At 37.6% G+C, this 25,477-nt stretch overlaps 2 protein-coding genes and 1 non-coding gene across 5 annotated transcripts in view; 1 reads left to right on the top strand and 2 right to left on the bottom strand.

The window, feature by feature from the left end:
* Positions 1-25,477, bottom strand: part of Bbof1 (basal body orientation factor 1) — a 54,472-nt gene that overhangs the window by 18,898 nt on the left and 10,097 nt on the right. For 2 of the 3 annotated variants that reach the window (XM_063241004.1, XM_023566108.2), the window contains exons 4-10: positions 23,968-24,111; positions 16,218-16,298; positions 14,078-14,148; positions 12,230-12,374; positions 10,519-11,012; positions 6,636-6,737; positions 1,017-1,233 (exon numbers count right to left, since the gene is read on the bottom strand). In XM_063241004.1, the coding sequence (XP_063097074.1) occupies positions 1,017-1,233; positions 6,636-6,737; positions 10,519-11,012; positions 12,230-12,374; positions 14,078-14,148; positions 16,218-16,298; positions 23,968-24,111 (1,254 nt within the window). Of the gene's footprint in view, positions 1-134; positions 1,234-1,393; positions 1,471-6,635; positions 6,738-10,518; positions 11,013-12,229; positions 12,375-14,077; positions 14,149-16,217; positions 16,299-23,967; positions 24,112-25,477 lie in introns of those variants that run through there. The other variant, XM_003472308.5, reaches the window with a different exon arrangement.
* On the top strand, positions 8,520-8,651 carry LOC111757615 (small nucleolar RNA SNORA5). Its single transcript, XR_002791918.1, has one exon. It is a non-coding gene; the product is annotated as a small nucleolar RNA SNORA5 (small nucleolar RNA).
* Positions 19,533-21,163, bottom strand: LOC101788181 (E3 ubiquitin-protein ligase RNF113A). Its single transcript, XM_023566109.2, has one exon. It carries the CDS (start codon positions 21,117-21,119, stop codon positions 20,109-20,111), a length of 1,011 nt encoding a protein of 336 aa, XP_023421877.1. The 5' UTR covers positions 21,120-21,163; the 3' UTR covers positions 19,533-20,108.

Consider the following 25,477-nt stretch of genomic DNA (forward strand, 5'->3'; position numbering starts at 1 on the left):
GGAATTAAATATAATTACGACTCCTAATATTTTTCTTATATTTAAGGGAAACCACTTTTTAAAAAAAATTGACTGGGGGCTGGGGATTTAGCTCAGCCGCATAAGTGCCTGCCTTGCAAGCAGGCAGTCCTGAGTTCGATCCCTGGTACTGGTAAAAACGAAAAAGACAAAAAAAAAATTGACTGATCAGAATTGTGTTAATATAATTGGAATCCGTTCATTTGGCCAGCCCCTTGATACTCAGAGGTGTTTGTTTCTTTTTAGAAAAAAATATATAATTATATTCATAGTAGTACTACCTAAAAATTCAGTTTTATTTTTTTTTTATTCAATACAGCCTTGTTTGAACTTTCTAAGATTTCACATTGCTCTAATTAATAATGAATAACAAATAACAAATAAAAAGCACTTAAAGATTTTTAAAAACTGGCTTTTTTGTTTTTACTGGTATACTTTAATAGCTTTGTTTCCTAGGTTGTAGTGAATCATACTTTCTATATCCAAAGCCAACAGTTACATGAGCATTGTGTTTGTGCTTATATAAAAGACAGTGGAGGCTGGAGATGTAGCTCAGCAGCACAGCACTTCCCTGGCAAGCACAACGTACTAAAGTTCGATTCTCAGTACAAAAAAAGACTGGAGGTATAGCTTTATAGTATAGTGCTCCTTTAGCATGCACAAAGCCCTGGGTTTGAGAGAGAGAGAGAGAGAGAGAGAGAAAGACACAGAAACTAAGTACATATTTTGGCTAGACTGCTTATCTGTTTTTGTTTATCTATCTGTTTTGGTATGTGTGTGTTTCCCACACTAAAAGAGGTACAAATATACATTTGCATTGCATGTAATATTCCTTTAGTGTGGACACTGCTAGGACAATTTTCATGATCTTAGTTATTTGTTACTCATTCCACTGGTACCTGAGACTCCTGGTTGGCTGGTGAAGAAATGTAAATTAAGGAGAAGTTGCATAGAGAAGGATAACTGTTGTACAGTCTGATTGATTATAGATTTCTTACCATGTTGGACTCCTGTAATCCTTTCAGAATACTGGACATTGCCATTTCAGAGTCTGAGACTGGAACTTGCTGAGTGATGAATGTCTGATCTTGAAGCCTACTTTCATCTGTTTGATCCTGAGGCTTAGCTTCACTTGTCTGACCTTGAAGCTTACTTTCATCGGTTTGATCTTGAAGCTCAACTTCATCTGTCTGATTTTGAAGCTTACTTTCATTTCTGCAATAGAGACAAAATGTCAGTTCAGACAATTACTATAGATGGAACTTGGTTCAGAACAACAGACTTGCCACATTACTGTCACTCAATCCTAGCGCATATAAGATGCCCACAGAACCATCAGGATCAGAGTCACATTCATGGACTTTGGCAAGAAAACTCCTACCCAATTCCTTTTCTCCACTGTCAGAAACAACATATTCTGTACCTGTAGGCCTAGAACTCTGGTCATATTTCCTGTCGTGCATAAAAGTTAACCAACATAATGAGGCACTAATTCCCCCGTATTTCACTATATCCTTGAAGTGCTAAGTGAAATGCTTTGGTTAGATGAACTTCTTGTCTTCAAAATGAACTTTTACACAACCATTGATGCAGTGTGTTAGACACGGTAATTTATTTACTTAAAATTGAGACATGTTGATAGGCATGCATGTCTATAATCCCAGGAGCTTGGGAAGCTGAGGCAGGAGAATGAATCACAAGTTCAAGAAAAGTTGGACAATTTAGTGAGACCTGATTTTTTGCTGTTTTTGTTTTTTAAGACTTTGAGTTTTAAAGTTTTTAAAAAATGGACAGAGATCTAGCTCAGTGTTCCCTGGGCTCAGTCCTCACTACCGCAAAACAAAAATGAAAAAAGTTGCAACCTGTCAAACTCAAGAAATAAATACCAGGGCTGGGAATTTAGCTCAGCGGCACAAGCACCTGCGTTGCAAGCGTGTGGTTGTGAGCTCGAGCCCTGGTACCGATAAAAAAAAAAAAATACCTATGAAAATGATAATGAAGGTACTCATCTACTCTGTCATGAAGGATAAACTTTATTCATTTTTAGGTAAATGGATGTACCTCCAGACCATAATTTTAAGTGAAATAAATCAGACATGCAAGTTTAAATATTGCATGGTTTCTCTTACGTGAGAAACCCAAAGGGTAAATAAAGAACAAAAATGGAGCTAAATATTGGGAAGTAGAAACAACATGCTCAAAATGAAAAACACAGGGGAAGAAAGGAATTTTTTTTAAAAGGGAAAAAATGGAAACAAAGCTTTCGTTAAGCGGGAAGGGAAAGAAAGGTAGAGGAAGGAGGATGGGAAGCAAAGGAGAATTAAGGCATATAATGTACCAATTCCTTGTGATGAATGTGATCATTATGTATGGAAAATATGTTCTAACAAAAACAAATTTTTAAAAAATAAGGTACTTGCCTTGCAAGCAGGCGGGCGTGAGTTCGATCCCTGGTACCGATAAAAAAATAAAAAATAATAAGGTACTTACACAACAGCTATTAGTTGTGATGGACAGGGTGGCACCAGATTGACCAAAACACCAAGAAAAGCTCTCTTCCCAACTAACAAACACCCTAATCAGTCCACCTGCCTTAGTAGACTTTCTACTACAGTGGTACCTCAGTTTACCAACTTAATTTGTCTTATGACTTTGGGGAAAATGGCTGTATTTGTGTTTGTGTGAGAAAGATGACCATAGTCATATCCGTCACCCAAAGCAGTGTTTGTAAATGAAAGCAAAATTTTTGTTGACTATTTTTGTGACCTGAATTGTTTACAAACACAACTGCTCATGAACTGAGGTATTACTGTACCTAGCTTCTCCCTATCTTGTTTGCACTTTCCCACTTAATCTCATCACTATTTCACCATCTATTCCTATCTTCTTTTCTTCATTGTTTTGGCATGAAATTTCAATAGGCTTAAACATGATCCCACTGTGAGTCATGTACAAGTTCATTGTGTTGGCGTAGACAATCTCAAAGTTCTGTTTCTCCAAGGTTGAAAATAACAGTATGGGGCTGGGGATTTAGCTCAGTGGCATAAGCACCTGCCTTGCAAGCGCACAGTCGTGAGTTCAATCCCCGGTACCAAAAAAAAAAAAAAAAAAAAAAAAAGAAGAAGGAAAATAACAGTATGGAACTAGAGCCCTGGAACTCTGGCTATGTCCTTGGGTATAGAGATATCAGCTCACAGTGAGACAATCAGTACCTGCAGTCTAGAATTTACTCCATCTCTAAAAACTCTCTAGAAGGTTACCAGTGACAAAAGAGCCATTTCAAAGTCCTCCACTTAACCAATAATTCTTTAAACCCTCCCCCTTTGGTTGTAGTCTTCTCTTTCCCTGTTTCCTATTGTGGTTACTCCTCAGGGTTCTAGCCCCACCTCTTTACTCTCCATCTTCACCCACACCAAATCCCAGTTTTTACAAAGCATCCCTCTCTCTCTCTCTTCAAACTCCAGTTCCTATTTACAAATGCCTTAAAGCTATTCTTCAGTATTGCCATCAAGATTAACACTGAAAATACCACTATTTCCTCTGCTTGGAATGTTCTCTGATTTTCCCTTTTTTGTTCCTATTTATCTTTTAGAAATCAAATCAAGGTTTTATTTCTTTAAAAATTCTGCTTCATTCCCCAATGACATCATATTCCCTTAATCTAAGCCTTTTTACCACTGTATAATCCCTTTAGCCCTGTTATAATTGTACTTTTGTATTTATTTCTGTGATAATTGAAGTGTTTTCTTTTGGTACCGGGAATCAAATTCACGATCTCGTGCTTGCCCAGGCAGGCAACTGTCCTGCTGAGCTACATCCCCAGCCTGCACAAGGGATACAGTTCAGCAGCACAGTCCGTGCCTGGCAAGCCTGAGGCCCTGAGTTTGATTCTTGGTACAAAAAAAAAAAAAAAGTTTCATGAACCATAAACTCCTTGAAATTAGCCATGATGCCTTCATTTTTCACATTGTAACATTTTTAATAGTAGGCATTTGGTGTTTATATTAAGTGAATTAATGGATGGAATAAACAAAATTCGAGTATTTTTCTCATGCTGACTTTTCTGATCTTTATCTTTAGTACCATGTACCTTGTTTTTTTTTAAACTGAAAAAACTTAAATTTTTTCTTCCCTTCATTCCTTTTGTCCTCTATCACCAAAACCTTCTCTTTTCTATGTGTCTGTTTCTCCCCACCCCACCCTTTTTTTTTTAAAGGCAAAGTCTCACTTTGTAGTCCAGGCTGGCCTAAAACTTAGGCGATCCTCCTGCCTTAGCCTCCTGAGTACTGGGACTATAAGCATGTGACACCTCACCTAGCTCTCCTCTTCTCTGACTGCTCTCACTCTTGGTTGAAGCACCACCCCCAACATACTCAAGAGTAGTGCAGTGGCCTGTGCTCTGCCATAAGTAGCCTCTGTGCTCCATTAATGTCAGCTTTGCAAACACCGACACTGATCTGGGACCCCAGAGTCCCAGGGTGGTTTAGTCCTCCTCATATTTCTTGAAGGGATGGAAGTAAATACGATACACAGCATTCTGAAACCTACAATGGCAGTAAATTCAGACCTTCTGAGTGATTTTTAAGGCTCAATAAAATTTAACCTTATAAAATCGTACTTTTAATTTCTCTGAAGCATCATCAAATTTCCTCAAACCAGTTAGTTTTCTCTCAATGTTCCCCAAACACCCAACACCCATTCCTAAGCCTGGGCTTGTGTAATGTCTACTAAGTTCCTTCTCTAATGGTCCCTCTCTTTACTACTGTCCCACTATCCTACAAAATACACCAAAGTACCTCTTTTTCTTTCTTTTTTTTTTTTTTAATTTTATGTAAGGAGAAAAAGAAAAAAAAAGGGTACAAGTTATACAGAATTTCAGAAAAAATAAACAGTAGGAAATCACTAGTTAATAGATTATATTGTTATCTTAGAAATAGTTGTTCAAGTTACAAAATTAAAGCATATAAAGTAGACTTTCAAAAAGTGAGACTGCAAACAGTTTTGTTCAATGATCCAACAGAATTCAGTAATATGAATTTTTTTTTTTTTGTCTTTTTCATTTTTATCGGTACCAGGGATCGAACTCACAACCACCTGCTTGCAAGGCAGGTGCTCATGCCGCTGAGCGAAATCCCCAGCCCCTGGTTATCTATCTTATACACTTAAATATATATCCTTGAGAGCACTTTCTTTTTCTTTCTTTTATACAATGACAAATACAATGACAATTACACATTTTGGGTTTTATTACTCCCATAGTTCTTATTACTTTTTTTTGAAGAGAGTAAAACCAAATGTGACATAACAGAAGAGAGTCAGTCAAATCAAAAGGATGGACATAACAATGTAAAAACAAAATACTAGGTGATCAAAGTACCTCTTTCAAGAATATCTTCCTACTGCTCTCATCATTGACATGTTGTCTGAATAATCATAATTTATCATGCCATCTAATTTTTCCCTAGTTATATTTGGTTTTAAGCAACTAGTTCATAAACTCTGAGTTCAAAGGCAGTTACTCTTCATTCTTTTGAATCCCTGATAGTACCTAAAAGTTCCAAGTATATGTACTTGATATGTATAATATGTGCTTGACTTCTTCTAGCCAGCTATATTTAATACCAGGTTTATACAGTCGCTGATAAAACAGTGGACAGTCAAGGCAGTGGTGCATGGCTGTTAACTCTAGCTCCTCCAGAGGATGAGGCAGGAAAGTGACAAACAAGGCCAGCCTGTCTCAAGATGAAAATGGCTGGGCATGTAGCTTAGTAGTAGAATGCTTTCATAGCATGCCTAAAGTCCTAAGTTGAACCACCCAGCACTGCAAAAAAGTAGGGGTCATGGCAAAAGTCGACAGATCCAAAAAATTCCTTTTAATGATTACTCGGTCTGTCTCTCTCCCTACCCCACTAGTATTTGAGATTCACACTGAGCAAAATCCCCAGCTTTTCTTATTTTTAGGTAGTGTCTCACTAAATTGGTAACTTGCCCAGGCAACTTACGACTCCTCTGCCTTAGCCTCCCAAAATGCTAGGATTTCAGGCATGTACCACCATACCTCTTATATTAGGGAACCCCCTGATTAATGTATAGTTTAAAAATCATTTACTTATTTTGGCAAACCAACAAAAACTTAACAGTTGTTATTTGTTATGGGTCCCTTTGGGTTCTGTGCATTCAGCTTAGCAATGTTCTAACTTCCTGGTAAGCATTACAGTAAGCATCACCTTAAACATGTAACATTGTTTTTTTTTTTAATTTTTTTAACATTATGTTTTTTGAGTGTGGTGGCACACACCTGTAATTCCAGTACTAAGGAGGCCAAAGCAGGAGAATCACTGCGAGTTCAAGGCCAGCCTGAAATACATAGGGAGAACCTGCCTAAAGAAAAAATTCTCTCCACTTCAATTCCAAATCACCTTATATTTTCACAACCATTCATTCATCTCCTATTCTTTATCTTTGGAAGTTGCAATAGCTAGATGTAGAACCCTTTTGTATTTTTTTGGTCCTTAAATATGTTTTCTTTAATTCTATTTAGGAATAAGTTCATTATTTCCATGTGGTTTCTAGGTTGGACAACAACTTAGCATTTCACTACAGAAATAATAAATTACCTAAGAACAGAACCATTCATTTTTGCAAAGAGCAATCTCAAGACTTTCTCCTTCTGCTCCCAAGTCAAATCTCCAATATCCACATTTTTTTGAGTACTTGTCCTAAAGGATTTCAAGGGGTAAAAAGGAGAAAAGGAAAAATGTGGTCAAAATAAGCTTAAAATTCTATACTATAACTGAATATTACACAATGACTACAAAACGAAGTTCATTACAAAATCATAAAGTAAAAGCAGATACCAATATGCTAGCCAATCAAAATGTTAATATAGTTATGAAGATGAGAATAATAAAAAATGCCGGATGTGGTGGTACATGCCTGTAATCTCAGCACTCAGGAGACTGAGGCAGGATTGTTACAAGTTCGAGACCAGCCTTGGCTACAAAGTGAGGTCAAGGCTAGCCTGAACTGCAGAGCAAGACTCAGTCTCAAAAAGACAAAAAAAAAAAAAGAGAGAAAGAAAAGAAAATGACAAAAACTGTAACATGAAAAAATATTTGTGCTCAAACATTCAGCAAAGAAGCAAAATAAGAATACTGTGATCTACCATGTATCCAGATATGGTCAAAGACAAAGTAAGAGAATGTATTGGTGATATTATTGGTGGATGTTTTTCTTATAACATTTCTTTTTATATTAAATATTTTAATATGAAAATAGATTGAAAAAAGTTTTAAAAAACTTAACATTAAATTACAATCTATTTTCGCACCTCAATTAAGGTTGCTTTTAATCTTTCCGGGTAGACTTTTTCCATTTACAGTATTGAGGATTGAACCCAGGGACTTCTCACTGTGTTGCATCCCAGGTACCCAGCCCCCCACCTCTAATAAGTCACCAAATTGCTCAGTCTGGGCTCAAAGTTGTGACCTCTCCTACCACAGCATCACAGAGTGCTAGGTTACAGGCTTACACCACCATTCTTTTCCTCAGGCAAGTCTATGTACTATAACTTTCCCAAAGCATTAGTAATGCACTTACTTTTTACAAAAGTTAATATGTATTGATGTATAACGTAAGAAATATGTTTGTAGATAGCTCAGTTGGGTTAGGTTCTTTAAAAGTTTATGTTTTGCCAATGGATACCATTTATTTCAACTGTCTTTCACCAATCTGCCTCTTAAAATGTAATTTTCTTTCTTTAAAATATGGTGCTACAGATTAAATCCACATGCTAAACATGCTCTCCACTAAGCCACACTTCCAGTTTTCAGAGTTCCTAATATTTTAACCACTGTTTCTGCACTGCTTGTAGAGGCAACAGGACACTGAAGTTAAGTGCTAAGATGCCCAGCAGAAAAAATATCACACAGAAAGCAGAATGGGAAGTCTAGTTTCTACACTAATGTGGCAAATCATATTTAACTTCTCTAACATTTATATATAGTACCTTGTAATATACTGGACAAAATACATATAATACACTGGAAAGAAAGTATACAGAAAACTGCCTTATACATAGCAGAGACTCAACTGATTACATTACATAGTGAAAATTATCAGTCAGGCATGGTGGCACATGCCTGTAATCCCAGCACTCAGGGAGGCTGAGTTCAAACCTACTCTGGGCAACTTATCAACTTAGTCAAATGATGTCTCAAAATAAAAAAATTTTAAAAGGTCTGGAGATATACTTCACTGCAAAGGTCCTAGGTTCAAACCCTAGTATAAAAAAAAGAAAAGGAAAGAAAATTACAGCAAATCTCTTGTTAACACAAGTGGTATTCAGGGGCTGGGGATTTGGCTCAGTGGTGTAAGCACCTGCCTGATAAGCTTGAAGTCATGAGTTCAATACCTGGTACCAAAAAAAAAAAACCCCAAAATCACAAGTGGTATTCAGACTTCTGAATATGGCAAAAAAGTAATAAATTATACTATGGGTATGTAGCCATGTCATATCTGGAGTCTGCCTCTCATGGCTGGCACCAGCCCAGGAGGTTGCCACAGAAATGTTGTGACTCACGGGCCTTGCTCCCTTTGCCTGGGCACACAGATAAGTTTGGTCACAAACAGAAAAATAAAAATAAAAATAAATAAATAAATTATACTCTGGGTATTTTTGAAGAAGTATAATCCTTTCACAGGTCATTAAGCATGTCCAATCCTCTCCACAGCTCTAGAATTCTAAAGAACCTACAAATTAGTCCCTTAAAAAATAATTTAGGGCCTGGGATATAGCTCAATGGTACAGCAGTTGTCTAAATGCAAATGGTTATGGATTTGATTCTCAGCACCACAAATAACAGTAACAATAAGCCGAACACAGTGGCGCATACTTGTACTCCCAGCACTAGAGGCAGGAGATCACAGTGAGACCCCATTTCAAAAAACAATACAAAAATAAATAAAATGCTAAATGTACAGTAGTAATGAGTCCTTTAATTTCCTGAGACCTATGAAGAATCCAATTAAACTGGCACTCAAAGCATACTTTCTTCTCAAAAATCCTCAAAATGCACCATAATTTAATCAATAGCTTACCGGGGAAAGGCTCTGCTAAGAGACACAATGCTAATAGGAAATAATTGTTGTATATAGTCTGCAACTGCCTCATTCGACTACCTTTATCACAAAGGCAGTGTTTTGGAAATTTTGGGAGATTTTTGGTTAATGCAATGATGGAGAAACACTAATTAATATTCTCCAATCCACAGACCATTTCCACACAAAGAATTATTACACTGATTTTTAAAACTTAAATGGTCAATTAATATTTTATTACCTATGAATTTCAACTCAAGATAGTAGAGTACAAAATATATAACAAAGTACGTTTATCAAAAATGTTTAGGGGCTGGAGGTTTAGCTCAGCGGCATAAGCACCTGCCTTGAAAGCAGGCAGTCCTGAATTCAATCCCCAGTACCGATAAAAAGGAAAAAGACAAAAAAAAAAAAAAAAAAAAAAAAATGTTTAACCAGATTCCAGCATTCTGGAAGGCAGAAGCAAGAGGATCACAAGTTCAAGCCCAGCATGGGGAACTTTGCAAGACCTGTCTCAAATGGAAAACAGGGGCTGGTAATGTAAATCAGAATGAAAGAGCTGGATTCAATTCCCAGTACTACCAAAAACAAACAAAGAAAATCACAAAATTATTTATATGTTAGTAAACTTTTAAGCTCACAAAAGTGTGAACAAATTTATCAAAATTCTAATTTTTGTTTGAAAGTTTGAGTTTTATCACTGGCAATAAATATTACCAATTATTTTCCTTAAAGTAACAGGCTCACACTGATTTTATATATTGACACCTTGGTATATTTGATTATTACATTTGCTAAGTTTTTTAGAAATCTCTCCAAAATTTTTATATATATGGTCATGTCTTTTGTAAAAAAAGATATTTATTTTCCACCTATTAAAAAAATCAATTTAACCTAAATCTAATCAAGCCTTTATAATCAATTTCCAACTTCTGTGAAGTAAGATAAAAGAGCCAGGTGTGGTGGCACACGTCTGTAATCTCAGCACTTGGGAGGCTGAGGCAGGTTCCCTGCAAGTTCGCTGCAAGTTCGCAGTCAACCTAGGTTACAAAGTGAGTTCAAGGCCTGCCTGAACTGCATAATGAAACCCTGTTCTCAAAAAAGATTTAAAATAAAGGAACAGGTCCAAAGATATCACAGTGACATTCTATGGGGAAAATAATCTAGTTTCTGACAATTTCTGTCAGAAGAAAAAAGGAGACATCTACTGATAATACAGACTGAACCATGCACCCACGCACATGCATGTTAAATGTAAGGGTTACAAAGATATATAGTCAGTTCCCACCTTCAAATAACTTACTGAGAAAATTGTTCAACAACACTGAATATTAACTAAACTTATTTCTTTAAGGCACACAAAAATAGCACAAAGACAACATATCAAAGTGTTATCAGTACCATTTTTCAGCCTCCATGAGATCCTGATTCACACTGTTGGTGCTGTGTTCTCTGCCGTCAAATGTCCTGATCTGGGGATACTGTGTTTGTCCTGCACAGGCCATTCTCATTTTTAAATTGAAAGCAGCTTGTGCTACCTGTTTATAATGCTTTCTGCTGCTTAGGATCTGTCGCTTCACTTCATATAGAGCATCTAAAAAGAAACTTTCCACTTCTGTTCTCTCGTCCAGTATGTTCTTGGCCAGCTTCTTTATTCGGTTCATTTCCCTGTCCTTCATTTGAAGAAGCTGCTGCAGCTTGTCAATTTCTACCTGACCTGCTTGATTCTCTATCATTGCCTGTTGCTTCACTTTCAAAACTTCAGCCTCAAATTCTTTGGTCATAAAACTCAGAGCATTCTCCAAGCTTACCACCTTCTTCCGAAGAATGTGGATTTGTGCTCTTTGCTGGGTAAGTTGCATTATCTTCTCTTTAACCAGTAGTTCATTGATCTCCTAAAACCAGAAAGATGAGAAAGGGAAAGGGTGTTTTTTACTTCTATCATTCTGAAACCTATAATCACCTCCATAATGTCTATTAATTCAAGAGATTTAAGTTTGATGTCAGAATGAGGTGACCATTTTGGTATTTCTATGAATAGAAAGTCTCGACTTGTGAAGGCAATGCGCTGATTTTGCCAATTATGAAATTTTCAACCTCCTTTAAAATTCTGAAAGTTTAAATATTTTACATTATCAAAGTCAACAAAACTAGACAGTAAAATATTAAACTATATAAAGGAAATTGTGATAGTCTCCTAGTTGCCTTTCTCAGTACCCATTTTCCTTTTCCCTTTCTTCCTCAATAATAAAACCTCAATTTTACTGGACAGTAAGCCCAGCTGAAAAGTTCCCAGTCTCTCTTAAACGGTCAGCATTAATCAAGTGCTAGTCAAATAAATTGTAATTGGAAATATGTGTAGGGCATTCAGGAATACTTCAAAGCAATGTACACCTTTTGTCTTCTTGTCTTTCCTTCCTGCTAGTATGAATAATGAATATAGCTTAGTGAACCTCTTAGTCATTAGGCAACGTTGATGAAATAGGCCATACACTGTAAAGCAGAGCAAAGGAATCTAAGTATCTTTTGACTTTGTGTCACTATCATTCTTGCTGTGGATTATTTACCTCCAGTTTTCCATTAGGTAAAGGAATAAACCCTCATGTGCTGACACTACCTATGTTAGGTTTGTTACACACAGCAGGACTTATCCCTAAGTGATTCAGGAACCAACTATAAACAAAGTAAAATGAATATTCTAAGATAGTAGAGGATAAGAATCATATTTATATTTCTAATGTATTACTTTTTGTTTTGCTTTTTTTGTTTGTTTTGAAGACAAGGTCTCACCATGTGGTTCGAGCTCTCTTGAACTCACAATATAGTATAGGCTGGCTTCAAACTCCTCGCAATTCTCCTGCCTCAGCCTTCTGAGTGGTGGGATTATATGTGTGCACCACCATTCCCAGCCTTCTTATATATTCTTTACAAAGTCATTTTTAGAATTCTTACAAGTCATTCCATATTAATCTTTTCAGAAAGTATATCATTCAGATAGAAGAAAAATGGTCCTATTCTCCTTATATATAATTGTTATACTCAGTTATTAATATTCACCAACTCAATCCTTAAAAAAAAAATTAAGAAACAACATCTAAATGAGAGTGAGAACCTTTTGTTGTAACAGATTGGTATGACTTTCTTTCAGATTCTGGGAGGTTTTTTGTAGAGCATCAGCTTCTTTCAAGTGATATGCAAGACTTTTCTGGAGATAAACATTTTCTTTAAAAACATTTCTTCCAGCAGCATTCAATTGCCTGAAATACACATAAGATCATAAAATATAGGCCTACCTTTTAGATATTAACAAATGAGAATAATGATTGCTTGATCCTCTAACATTAATAATGATGATCTCTGGGCTGGGGACATAGCTCAGTGGTACAGCATTTGCGTACCACTTGAGGCCCTGGATTCAATCCTCAGCATGCATGCATGCACACACACATACAAAGTCACCACTCACTTAGCTTATAGTGGGTACTCAATAGGTACCAGAGGATTTTGTGACTAAGTTCTCACACCACAGGAAAGTGAAAAATAATATATTACTGCCAGATACAAGTTCCCTATACTTTCTCCTACCCACACAACTGAATCTGAAAGTATCTTAAGAATCCAAAATGGGAGCTGGGGATTTAGCTCAGTGACATAAGTGCCTGCCTGGCTAGCACCAGGTTGTGAGTTTGATCCATGGTATACACATACACACACACACACACACACAATCCAAAATGGAGCAGGTTCAATATGGAAGCAGCTCTGCTTCCCAAATGAGCATCAGAGAAGAGCTCCCAAATCCACACTGGATTGTAAGATGAGCAAGAAACAAACCACTGAGACCTGGGAGTTAATCTGTTACTACAAAGCACCTAGTGTTACTGCTGTGAATATACTTCATGACAATCCTGCAAGCTTGCTAATGTTAGCTCTATTTTTAGATGGTGACATTTACTCAGTTGATCAAAAATACAGTGATTTTTTTTAAAAAAAGTAGTAAAAGACATGTTGCCATTAATCCCCCTTAAAATACTCCCTCTTGCTCCAAACTCACATATCCCATCATTCTTCATACTTTCAAAGCAGTCTGGCATTCTCTTTTTTTGTTTTTTGCTTTTCTTTTTAAAAGGCAGTGGCAAACTTTACAAGAGTTTACAAGAAGCTAGCTCTGCACAGCAAGCTTGGAGCAAGTAAATAGAAAAGGAGAGGAGACCAAAGATAAAAGTACAGGCATGAGGAAGCATAGTGTGGGGTATCTGGAAAGCTATCATAGCCTGGCATCGCTTTTTATGAGAGTGTTTAGTGACACTGTCACTACTATCTTGTTCTGAATCACTTCGAAACATTTAACCTTCATGGCCATTTTGACTCTGGGGAAGACCCAGAAGTCACACAGTGTGCTAGATCTGGTAAATAAGGTAGATGAAGACAACTGTAATGTTTCTATAGGCTTGCATTTCCACTGATGGTACTAGGCAGCAGCACTCACATTTTTTTTTAAATCACATCTCATAAAGACAAGCATAAAACAAGACTTTTAAAACTGCTTCAGAAAATGGCAGAACTATGTGATAAGCCTGTTTTTGAAGCAAGGGGGATAATTATGAGGAACATTAATGACGACATGTCTCTTACTGTTAATAGTTTTTTGAAATGTAAACATTTCAGGTATTTTGATCACACTTTGTAATTTCAAGAAAGTTAAGAAATGATAAAATGTTCAGTTAGTACAGGTACAGAGATTTAGGGTCCTACTTCAAAGTTTTTTTCACCATATCTGCTACAGAACAGTGAAGGGAAGTGGGTAGGGAAACAGAGAATGAAACAAGTGAGGGAGAACAGAACAGGTCACTTAAAGAATATAAACCAGGAGACAGGGGGACGGTGAAAAGCTAAGAAGAAAACAGACCAACAAAGAAGCAAGACAGGCTACCAAGAAAAGGTGGCAACAATCTCTTACACCACGGCTTCATGGTGGGCTCTCTCTGCTAGCATTATTATCTTCTTTTCAGCCTCTTGTTCTAACCGGTGCTAAAAGAGAAGACAGGCTGTTTAAACACACAGTTATACAAAAGAGAGCAATTATTTCAGGACTGGAGGTGTAGCTCAGTGGTAGAAAATTTTTCTAGCACACATGACTCCCTGAGTTTTAGTCCCATTACCACCAAAAAAAGGTAATTACTTCAGAATGTCAAATAAAATACTGTCGTTCACATGGCCTGATGTAAGGAATTCTAACACTGTCAAGTAGCCAGCAAAGAGTGTGCAAACGTGAGAACCTTAGGGTACCTCCCAATTCTCTACTAAATAAACAAAATGACACATATGTGGGGTGGTTGTGGGAAGCCACATCCATATTAAAAATGAGAGCTGGAAGAACTTTCTACTAAATGCAATGTGATGAGTCACTCATTTACCCATTGAACACTATTACTGTACCAGGTTGTTTCAGATACCAGCAACTCTGTGGTAAACAAAATAGACAAGACCTTTGATCTCATGAAGCTCATTTTCTAGAGTAGGATTCAACATTAATCAATAATTACAACATACTGAGCATTTCCTATGTGCCAGGTACAGTTCTTAGAGCTTAATATGTATTATTTACGTCTCACAACAACCCTATGAGCCAAATATTGTTACTATTTCCAAAAGTAAGGACTGAGGAAAAGAGAGATTAGAGATCTGTTTGAAGTCACAGAGCTAGTAAGTGGCAGCTAATACACAGGCAACCAGCTGTTACACAAACTCCCTTATGAGAACACAAATGAATAAAAGAGTTAATAGGCTGTGATAAGTGCTATAAATAAAATAAATGTAATTACATGGGTAGGAACTGGGGGACATTTTAGTTTGCAATTTAGGAAGTCTCTCTGAGAATATGGCATGAGCTCTGAAGAATGAGAAGAAGCTATAGTGAGGGAAAACATTCTAGGAACAGACATTAGCAAGTATTGAAATAAGAAGATAGGACAGCACTTTGTGGTTCAAGGAACAGAACAGAATAAATAGGAAAACAAAAGCTAGCACCTGTAAGCTGGGGAAATACTTTATGTGACAGAGTAAACGCATACTTTATGTGATAAGGTGAATGAGCTACTGAAAAGTCTCCTGCCATGAAGCAACAGCCCTAGGCTCAACCTCACATGGGAGATATACCCAGGAAGTCTCTAACCATTTGGCAAGGTGGACAGTGCTGTGGATAGACGGCCAACACTTAATCCCCATTCTACCTTTTCCTTTCCAACTCCAACTAGTGATTAAAAACACAAAACACAAACTTGTTTCTTATATCGCTTTCTTATATTCTGTTTTGTTGTGTTTAATTTTACCCTCTTTAAAAACTAAAAAAAAAAAACCACACTTTCCCAACATCATCATACAGTTTTGGCCAGATTTGTAAGAACAAATCTAGGAGCTTCTAGGAAAGCTTTTATGTCTTCCAGATAAAGGGAGAGATACAGCTAAAACTTTTCCTTCTTTGTTACCTCAAACACAAAAAATCTGGAATACAAAACTTTCTGAGCTGTATTCTTACCCTTTTTACTTTTTATTTTGAGACAGTCTTGCTAAGTTTCCCAGGCTGAACTCAAATTTGTGATTTTCCTGCCTCCGTCTCCCAGAATTCTGAAATTACATGTGTGCACCACCATCCCTGGCTAATACATATAATTTCTGTGTCTTTATATATCAAAAATAAATTTTATAAATAAAGGATCTCTGGATTGAAGGGGGAAAAGGACTAGACATGAGATTTCTTTCTTTCTTTTTTGGGGGGAGGGAGTGGTTTGAGACAAGGTCTTGCTATGTAGTTCAAGGATGGCCTTTGACTCACTATCTAGCCCAGGCTGGCCTCAAACTTGTGGCAATCCTCCTGCCTCAGCTTCTTGAATGCTGAATTACAGACATATGCCACCACACCTGACTAGGCACTGAGATTTCTAGAACCAAAAGCTTTGTTTTACAAGTTTTGTTCTGCTATTACTCAAAAAAATCTAACAAAATACCAGTTGGAAAGTCAGTATTTCTCAAAACACATATAAATACTTATGTTGTTCTACTAACTAAAACATTTCCTTATTAACACTAATATTCTGTACCTTTTCTTCAAAAAATTTGCCTTCCATTCTTCTAAGAGTTTCCTGATGTTTCTTCTCTGTCACTCTTAAATTGTCTTTTAGCTAAAATTAAAAACAAAATGGTCAATGAGAAATAGGGCTTAGTAGAGCATATTCCTAGAAAATACTCAATAAACAAACATTTTCTGTTATGCATTATTTTCTAGTCTTAAATACACACAAAAATTCAGAGTCCTCACCTCTAAGTACCCTATTTCCTCAGTTTTTAGTAGATTTACAAGACCAATATTAAGATTTACACTTTTGTAATTAACAGTTCTCAGGGCATTCAGACAAGTATTTCTTAATCATATTTTCAAAATATCTTCATTTCAAATATGGCATGACAAAATAATAAAATTGGAGAATTGCAAAGGAAATTACAGTCAAATAACAATTATCTCACTTAATAAAAATCCCTTCTAAGAGAAAAATATGTTGGTAGAAATCCACATCTCAATACACCATGTTCCTCATTAATAGTTCTCATTTTTAAAAATTTCTTCCTAATATCAATCTAATAAACATCTTTCTATAATTCCCATGGAGGGATCCTTTTCTTTTTTCTTTCAGTATTGTAGATTAAACCCCTGACAAGTGTGAAGTTGGAGTTTGACTCCCTGTACAAAAAAAAAAGGTTTTAGGACCAGGGGTGTAGCTCAGTGGCTCAGGGCCTGCCTAGCAAGCATGATGTCCTGAGTTTGATTCTCATACCCCCTCCCCAAAAAAATCTCCATTTAGATTAAACCTAGAAAACACTGAGCTACATTCTCAGTCCTTTTTATTTTTAGACCAAGTCTCACTAAATTGCCTGCACTGGTCTCAAACTTGTGATGTTTCTGCCTCAGCCTCCCAAGTAGCTGAGATTACACGTGTGAACCACTGAGCCCAATAGGATGAATCATACTACTGTTCTCTAAAACTGTATAAACTAAAAAAGATATAAAACTTTTAGACAAAGAAATTTAATCTAAAGCAATGATCTGTAGTCTATTGGCAAGAATAAATTATGGCTGAAATAGGCATAGTTTATCTGTTGGTCCATTAAAACAGGCTGTAGAATATAAAAAAAAAAAAAGGCTGTAGAATAAGGCTTTCCATTAGATAGAGTGCTCTCTTCTCACTAGCAATTTGATTGGGCTAATCATTTAACTTCTCTAAGTCTCAGGCTTCCAGGTTAAAAAAAAGAAAGAGGATAGTAATAGTATCTATCTCATAGAGGTAAGGCAAAGATTAAGTAACAACAGGTGTAAAGTACTTAAGCATAGTAATCATTTAATATATTGATTAGTTAATATCATTTCTAATATTGTCCTTCCTTAAATGTAATGACTGTTCTCCCTGTGATCTCTAACTGTATTAAATCTCCATCCATTATATTTTTGCAGTACAGGGGATTAAATCCTTTGCATTGAACCACACAGGCTATCACTAAGTCATTAAATTGCCAAGGCTAGGTTTGAATTCATATTCCACCAGCTTCAGTTTCTCAGAGTGCTGGGAATACAGGCCTGTACTACCACACCCAGTTTAAACCTCCATTTTATATGATCTTTTTCAGATGTTCCTTTTTCCTTTTCCTAATTTTATACATTTATTTTTAATGGCCTCTTAATTGTTTCATACTTCCAAAATTAAAGTCACCATAAGAATTTAAGGAAACATTTTCCATACTGCTGTAAGGAAATAAATGGTCTTTTCATATGCCACTAGGCTCCTCCCAAACTCTAAATTAATCTTTCAAAAGATAACTAGGCAATGCACAGCACCTTTAGAAGTTCATGAGCCAGAAGCCAGGGGTGGTGGTGCACACCTATAATACCAGCACTTGGGAGGCTGAGGCAGGATCGCTGAGTTCTGAGTTTGAGGCTAGCCTGGGCTACATAAGTGAGTTCAAGGTCAGCCCGAATTACATAGTGAGACCTTGCCTTCAAAAAACAAAACCAAACAAAGAAACCTTCATGATCTTTTTTAAACAGAGGGCATGGGAACTCATTATACTGCCCAGGCTGGAGTATAGTAACTCTTTACAGTGCCATCACACTTCAGATTGGCAACCTAGCGGCCCCGACTCCATGTGATGGTCACCATGTGATGCCACCAACGTATGGACAACCAAGAAGCACAGAGTACTATGGCCTGAATTCCAACCCCCACCTCCCAGTAGCAAAGATCACATACACGTCACCAGATAATGATGCCCATATTGTTTAGCCCATATATTCCACTTCTAAGAAGTTATCCTAAAAATTAAAAATAGAAAACTTCATTTCATAGATGTTCATCACACTTTCTAATAGTGAAGTCCAAATGATGACAGCAAATAATAATATATTTACCAAATGGAATTCCATAGTTATATCAAAGAGTCTGTAGATTTTTTTTTTTTTTTTTTTTTTGAGACATGGTCTTGCTATGTAGTTCAAACTGGCTTTGAGTTCACTATGTAGCCCAGGTTGGCCTGAATTTGTGATGATCTACCTGCCTCAGCCTCTTAAGTGCTGGGATTACAGGCATGCATCACCATATGCTGGTATTTAATGTTACTGAAATATTTAAATAATACATTATGAACAATCAGCCTAACAGTTTGCATGTCATGATTTAACTTTTATAAACATAGCATACTGAAGTTTTAAAATATATTTCTGGTGCATGCCTGTAATCCCAGCACTCAGGAGGCTGAAGCAGAAGGATCGTTGCAAGTTTGAGGGCAGTCTGGGCTACAAAGTGACTTTAAGGCCAGCCTGAACTGCATAGTGAAATCCAGGCTCGAAAAGACAAAAAAAAAAAAAAAAAGACCATGCACCAAAATATTAACAATGATCATCTCTAGCTAGTGTAATTGGTGGGGGTAGAGTTACTTTTAATTTTCTTTTATCTGTTAGGCTAAATTTTTTTTTTTTTGTCTTTTTCCTTTTTATCGGTACCGGGGATCGAACTCACGACTGCCTGCTTCCAAGGCAGGCGCTTATGCCGCTGAGCTAAACCTCCAGCCCCTAGGCTAAATTTTTGAAAATGAACATCACTGTTAAAAGAAGACTAAAATGATTTTTAAATAACTGCTACCAAAAAAACCAAAGAAATAAAAATAACTACAACCTACCTGTTCCTTCTGTTATTCTGTAGACAGACATTGGGCATATAGGCAACCACCTGTAATCCCAGCACTCAAGAGGCTGAGGCAGTACAACTGCCTTAGTTCCAGGCCAGTCTAAGCTAACTAGCAAGGCCATTATAAAAATAAAAAAAAATTTTAAAACACAATCCTCCACCCAAAAAAACAAACACAAAACATAAAGTAGAAACTTTTTTTAAAGATGTATGCTTTGAATATTTTTTGAATCTTTTTTCAAGTTGTTCAACAAATTCTATACTGTATATATACAGAGCAAAACTTTCTGCCTTAATGCATATCTTGCAATTTTAAATTCATAGGTCCCACATCTTCCTCATTTCTTCGTTACTTGGGATTCTACAGAACCATCTTACATTTTCCATAAACCATTAACTTTTGCCTTTGAATTTTAAACCAGCAGTCTCCTTTCACCAGTCCTGAATTTATTTCTCCACCAGGTGGCAACACTTGCTTCTTAAAAACGAAAAAAATGACACCAAGGACCAGCAGAGCACGAACAGCTAGTTTTCAATTCGAGTCAGAATGTGTATTTGTACATGGGGTGGCTACTTTGAGAGTTCTTGAGAGGTTAAGTATATTAATTCAATCAGCAACACCTTTACATAAAACAAATAGTTGATATTTCTTCCAGAAAATATATTTCTTCAATTGTGGTTGTTTTTGCTTTTAAGACTACCAAAGAAAAACAAAATATTTAGAGATCTGACAATTTTGGGAAACCTAAGTAATGGGAGTTAGACCCGATGAGGGTCTTCTGGGATATCAGAGGGACCATCCTCTGAAGTAGCTCGATGCTTCTCCAGCTTAGCAATCACTTCTTTAGCAGGATTGAATACACCGTTTGTCTGCTGGTCACAGACATAGCAGCGCGAGGTGGTGCGGAAATGCTGCAGTGCACAGCTCTCGCAGAAATAATGCTTGCACTTGGTGACAACTGGGTTTTTAAAGGTCTGACGGCAGATGAAGCATTTGAACGGTATTTCCTCATCATCGCTTCCCACTTCGTAGTTTTCGTCCTCGCAGACACCATAACGACCCTCATCCAGCTCACGCTCGATCTGCCATCCGTGCTTGTAATCTGAACGGTCGTGGAGGAATTTGCAGCTGTCTCCGAAGCCGCAGAAGCCAGTCTCCTTGTAGTCCTTACAGATGTCGGGCTGGTAATCCCAGCGCACGGTGGCCCGCAGATGTTCAGGCGCCCTGATGGGTCCCTTCCTCACCATGCCGGAGGAGGCATTGCCCATAGACGTATCCTTGGGTTTCATGTATTTCTGGTAATTATTGATTCCCCTATAGATCTTGTCATCCTCCTTGCCCCTCAGCTCTTCCTGGATCTTCTGGCTGCGCTCAAAGATGGCCTGTGCGTCTCGCTCCTTCTCTGTGTCCAGTTCGTAGACCGCTGTCGCTCCCATATCCTCTGGCCCCACAGGCTTCGCCGAACGCGTGGACTTGTACACCACACCCAAACCCTCACTCTCCTCCTCTTCCTCGCTGCTCAGATCACCGTAGGCAGCCTTCTGTTTACTGCTGCCACGGGTCTTCTGTATCATCGGGTTGTGGGTCGCCCGCTTCTTCTCGGGTCGCACCACAGTGCTGCCTTCGTCACCACTGCTATTGCCATTTCCGGGCTCCGCGTCACACACCGGGCGCTTTCGGTTGCCCGCGGCCCCTTTCCGCCTGGGCTTTTTGAAGAGAAAGGTGCACACCTGGTCTGCCGACTCCGCAGGAGAAAGTCGCTCCGCCATGTTGGAGAACTAAGCGCCTAAACTCCTGCTGAGGCGGCGGCCGCTGGGTGACGCGAACCTTACGTCACTGCGCTCGAGCGACGCGCTACGCCCGAGGCCCGGACCGAGAGTTTTAGTGCGCAGGCGCCAGCCTCCCCAGCAGGGTTTCATGGGGGAAGGTTTTGCAAAGCTTTGCTGTGTACCTTGTATTTTGTCAATATAAACACAACGCCGTTCGTGCCTCAAAGAATTTACAGTCTTACACAGGAAAAGACAAATAAATATGTAGTATGGCCTAAGTAGTATAAAAAAATATATATAAAATGCCATGGAAAGGTATAGAAAATAAAGTTCTTTTAACAAAGGCTTTTAAGAGAAGCTTCATGGAGAACAAGTTTTTGAGTTGAGCCTTTGAAAGGTAAAAATTTAATGGACAAAGAACTAAAAATATATTCTAGCCGGCCGTGATGTCCCACAACTATAATCCCATCACTCAAGAGGCTGAGGCAGGAGGATCCCTGAGTCCCAGGTCAGCCTGGACTTCAAAGTGAGTTTACGACCAGCCTGAACTATATAGCAAGACCCTGCCTCAATCAATCAGTTGAAATATTTAAACTATTTAAAGTGTCAACAAAAGGGAGAACCTTAAGAAATAAGTGAATATCCAGTTCGAGAGAATTTAAAGGAGCGTGTGTGCAGAGAAAGCCAGGGTGGTGTAGCAAAGGAGATAATGTCTTTAGGTAGGTTAGGGTCTTTTGTTTGTTTGTGATTGTTTGTTTGTTTGTTTGTCTTTTCCCTTTTTATTGGTACCAGGGATCAAACTCACGACCGCACACTACTTGCAAGGCAGGCACTTATGCCGCTGAGCTAAACCCCCAGCCCTTAGAATAGGGTCTTTAACACTAATACTTTTGGGACAAGATGCCGTTTAGAGGGGAGAAAGTGAAAAAACTTTTGGGAAGTGGTAGTACATCCCCAGTCCAATTTTTCAAATTCTCCCCTAGTTTCCCAGGCTGAGCTCAAACTTAGTCCTCCTGCCTCAGTCACCCAAGATGCTGGGATTACAAACTCAGCTCCCAAAGATAATTCTTGAGGGAAGTGATATCAGAACTGTGATATTTCCAGGTTACTCCTGCAGCTGTATACACTTTGGATTCAAGTGATATGATGGTCTTAAGATACATCCATGAGCAACTCATTCAGGACCCTCCTGTCTCTCAGGAGCTATTCTGTTCTTCATTTCCCATTCCTATTCCTCATTCATTTTCTCCAAGAAATTTTCCTATGCTTAAATAAAATAAAAGTAAAATACATCCACAATTCTTTGACACTCCTCTCTTCAAATGATGAAACCTAATTCCCTGCCCTTATAATGTGGGCCATCACTTCTAAATAATAGTATAAGGCAAAAATGATACTATGTGACTTGTAAGGGCAGAGTATATGCATTGTCAAGGAAGGAAAAAAGAAAAAAAGGAGGAAGGAAGAAAAAAGAGGGAAAGAGGAAGAAAGGAAGGCTTCTGGTTGTCTGTCTCTCCTATTACTCTAGGTAATCTGCGATTACCACCAGTCTCATGAGGCTACTCAAGCACTTAGAGAGAGTCTGAGGTTTCCTAATCATCAGCAACAACTTGACAGCTATGTGAAGTGTGTTATCTTGGAAGTGGATCCTCAGCCTCCAGTCAAATGTTGAGATCACTGTATCCCTGCCTATAATATTTATACCATGGAAATTAGCAAATGTTATAAATCAGGACCTTTAAAAATTCTATTGGTACATTTTAGATATACATGTATAATGATCGTATTCATCATAGGGAATTTGTACCTGTACACGATATATCTTGCTTCTTTTTTTCTTTTCCCCTTGCCTCTCATCAACCCCTTTCGCCCTCCTTATTTACACAAACTTTGTTTCCATTTTTCCTTTTTATTCTCTTTATTTTTCTTATTCTTTCCTTCTCTCCCCTCCATTGTTCCCCTTCTCATTTGAACATTTTCTTCCTATTTTCTCATATTTATTATACATTTGGGCAAAACTTTTTTTTTTTTTTTTTTTTTTGTCTTTTTCCTTTTTATCGGTACCAGGGATCGAACTCACGACTGCCTGCTTGCAAGGCAGGTGCTTATGCCGCTGAACTAAGTCCCCAGCCCCTGGGCAAGACTTTTAAATATATATTATTTCATGTCATTCTACAACAACCTGCAATAAGAGTGTAAGACTATGTTTGTTTGTTTGTTTTAAGCCTTTTTTTTTTTTTGTACCAGGGATTGAACTCATGACCTTGCATTTACCAAGCAAGCGTTTGAGCCACTGAGCCAAATCCCCGGCTCCTTGTTTCTTTCTTTTTTAAACAGGGTTTTGCTATGTGGTTCAGGCTGGCTTTGAACACTTTGTAGCCCAGGTTGGCCTCAAACATGCAGCAATCCTCTTACCTCAGCCTTCCAAGTGCTGAGAGTAATTCTTATCCTCATTTTACATATGCAAAAAATAACTTTGCCTACACTCAAAAAGCTCATTTCAGCTAACAGTGTAATTTTTTGTTTTGAATCAAACTCTGGACCTTGCACTTGCCAGGCGACACTTGTTGCTGAGCTATATCCCTGGCCCCATAATAGTGTCATTTATTACATTATCACCAAAACAATAAAATTATATTCTGAGCTAAAGGAATGAAAAGCAAGGAAAAAAGCATAGCAAGGTCTAAGAAATTCTCTGAGAGGGCTTAGCATTCCTCACCCTATGTACCTGTATCCAAAGAGCTAAATTTTTCTAAAATTACCATTCATGATACTATATCTTCTTTTACAAATTTCTCAAGTCTCTTTTAAGAAAAAGGAAAGAAAAAAAGAGAAGAATCTAACTTACATCGTTTAATTCTTTCTCCATTTGAATTTTTCTCCTCTGGAATTGTTTTATTGTTTTCAGCTCTGTCTGAATCACGCCAATTTCTTTGGCTTTTACATTGAACTGTGCCTCCAGCCTGCTTATTTGCACAGCATACTTTTCTTCCTGTATTTGAAAAAGAAGTAAATGAATTAGGAGAAACAGAAGTCCACAGAGTCACGTTCTATTTGAAACCCTGAGGCATTTATATTTATCTTCTTTGAAGAAATAACCTATCTTTCCCGTAAAGTTTAAATTTCTGTAAAATGATACCAACTTCATTGAATTAAAAAATCCCGGACTGCACTTAAGTCACAAGTTAAAGTTCCACCAAGGCAACTTACTGAGATCCTGTCTCTAAATAAAAATAAAAGGCCTAAAGATGTTGTTCATTGTAGGGCACTCCTGGGTTTGAGCTCTAGTATGGTCCCCCAGAAAATTCCTGGAAAATTTTCTTTACACACTGGTCTTGTATAGGAAAGGAAAAAGTAAAATAAAAAGGATGACTCAGTGGTAGAACACTTGTCTAGCATGTGCAAAGCTTTGTGTTCAATTCCCTGTGCTGTCAAAATCCAAAAAAACGCAGGGAGGGAGGGTTGTACGATAAGAAAAACAGATCTATAACCTGTAAGAAGGATAAATGACAAGTTATTCAAGTTAAAATTAGTAAGCTAGGGGCTGGGGATTTAGCTCAGCGGCATAAGTGCCTGCCTTGAAAGCAGGCAGTCATGAGTTCGATCCCCGGTACCGATAAAAACGAAAAAGACAAAAAAAAAAAAAAAAAAAAAAATTAGTGAGCTAAGGGACAAAAGGAAGGTAAATATCCCTAGTAAACAACAACAATAAAAATGGTTGAAGGAAGAAAATAGAGGGAAACAAAAGACAGGAAAAGGAGAAATAAGATAAGAAGTGGAAGGTAAAAGAAGAGAATAGAAGGGGCTGTGGATTTAGCTCAGCGGCATAAGTGCCTGCCTTGCAAGCAGGCAGTTGTGAGTTCGATCCTGGTACTGATAAAAACGAAAAAGCCAAAAAAAAAAAAAAAAAAGAAGAAGAGAATAGAGAGAGAAGGAGATGAAAAGGACAAAAATGAACAAAAGCTATTTAAAAAGTGTAAATGGCCCACAAACATATGAAAAATATTCAACCTAGCTCATAAGAAGAGAAATTCAAACTAAAACTACACTGAAAAGCTATTTTTCTCCTATTACCAGAAAAAAGTTTGACCATATAGCTTATTGGCAAAGCTATGGAGAAACATGCAGTCTCATGTAATTAGTGGTATTGCAAATACCTATACAAGGAAATTTGCCAGTATTTACAAAAATCACATATTTTCTTTGACCTAGCAAAACCACTTACTGAAATATATCCCAAAGACACAGTAGCCAAAACATGAAAAGATGTGATCACAAGGTCCTTTGTTGGAGGCGGGGTGTGTTGGCAAACACCTGTAACCTCAGCACTCACAGCACTCTGGAGGCTGAGGCAGTAG

Source organism: Cavia porcellus, unplaced genomic scaffold, assembly GCF_034190915.1.
Source record: "Cavia porcellus strain 051 isolate PalLab524CR breed Dunkin Hartley unplaced genomic scaffold, mCavPor4.1 scaffold_31, whole genome shotgun sequence".
Lineage (NCBI taxonomy): Eukaryota > Metazoa > Chordata > Mammalia > Rodentia > Caviidae > Cavia > Cavia porcellus.

Excerpts from the sequence above, each read along its gene's own strand:
- LOC101788181 (XM_023566109.2), bottom strand. The coding sequence starts at position 21,119 with ATGGCGGAGCGACTTTCTCCTGCGGAGTCGGCAGACCAGGTGTGCACC.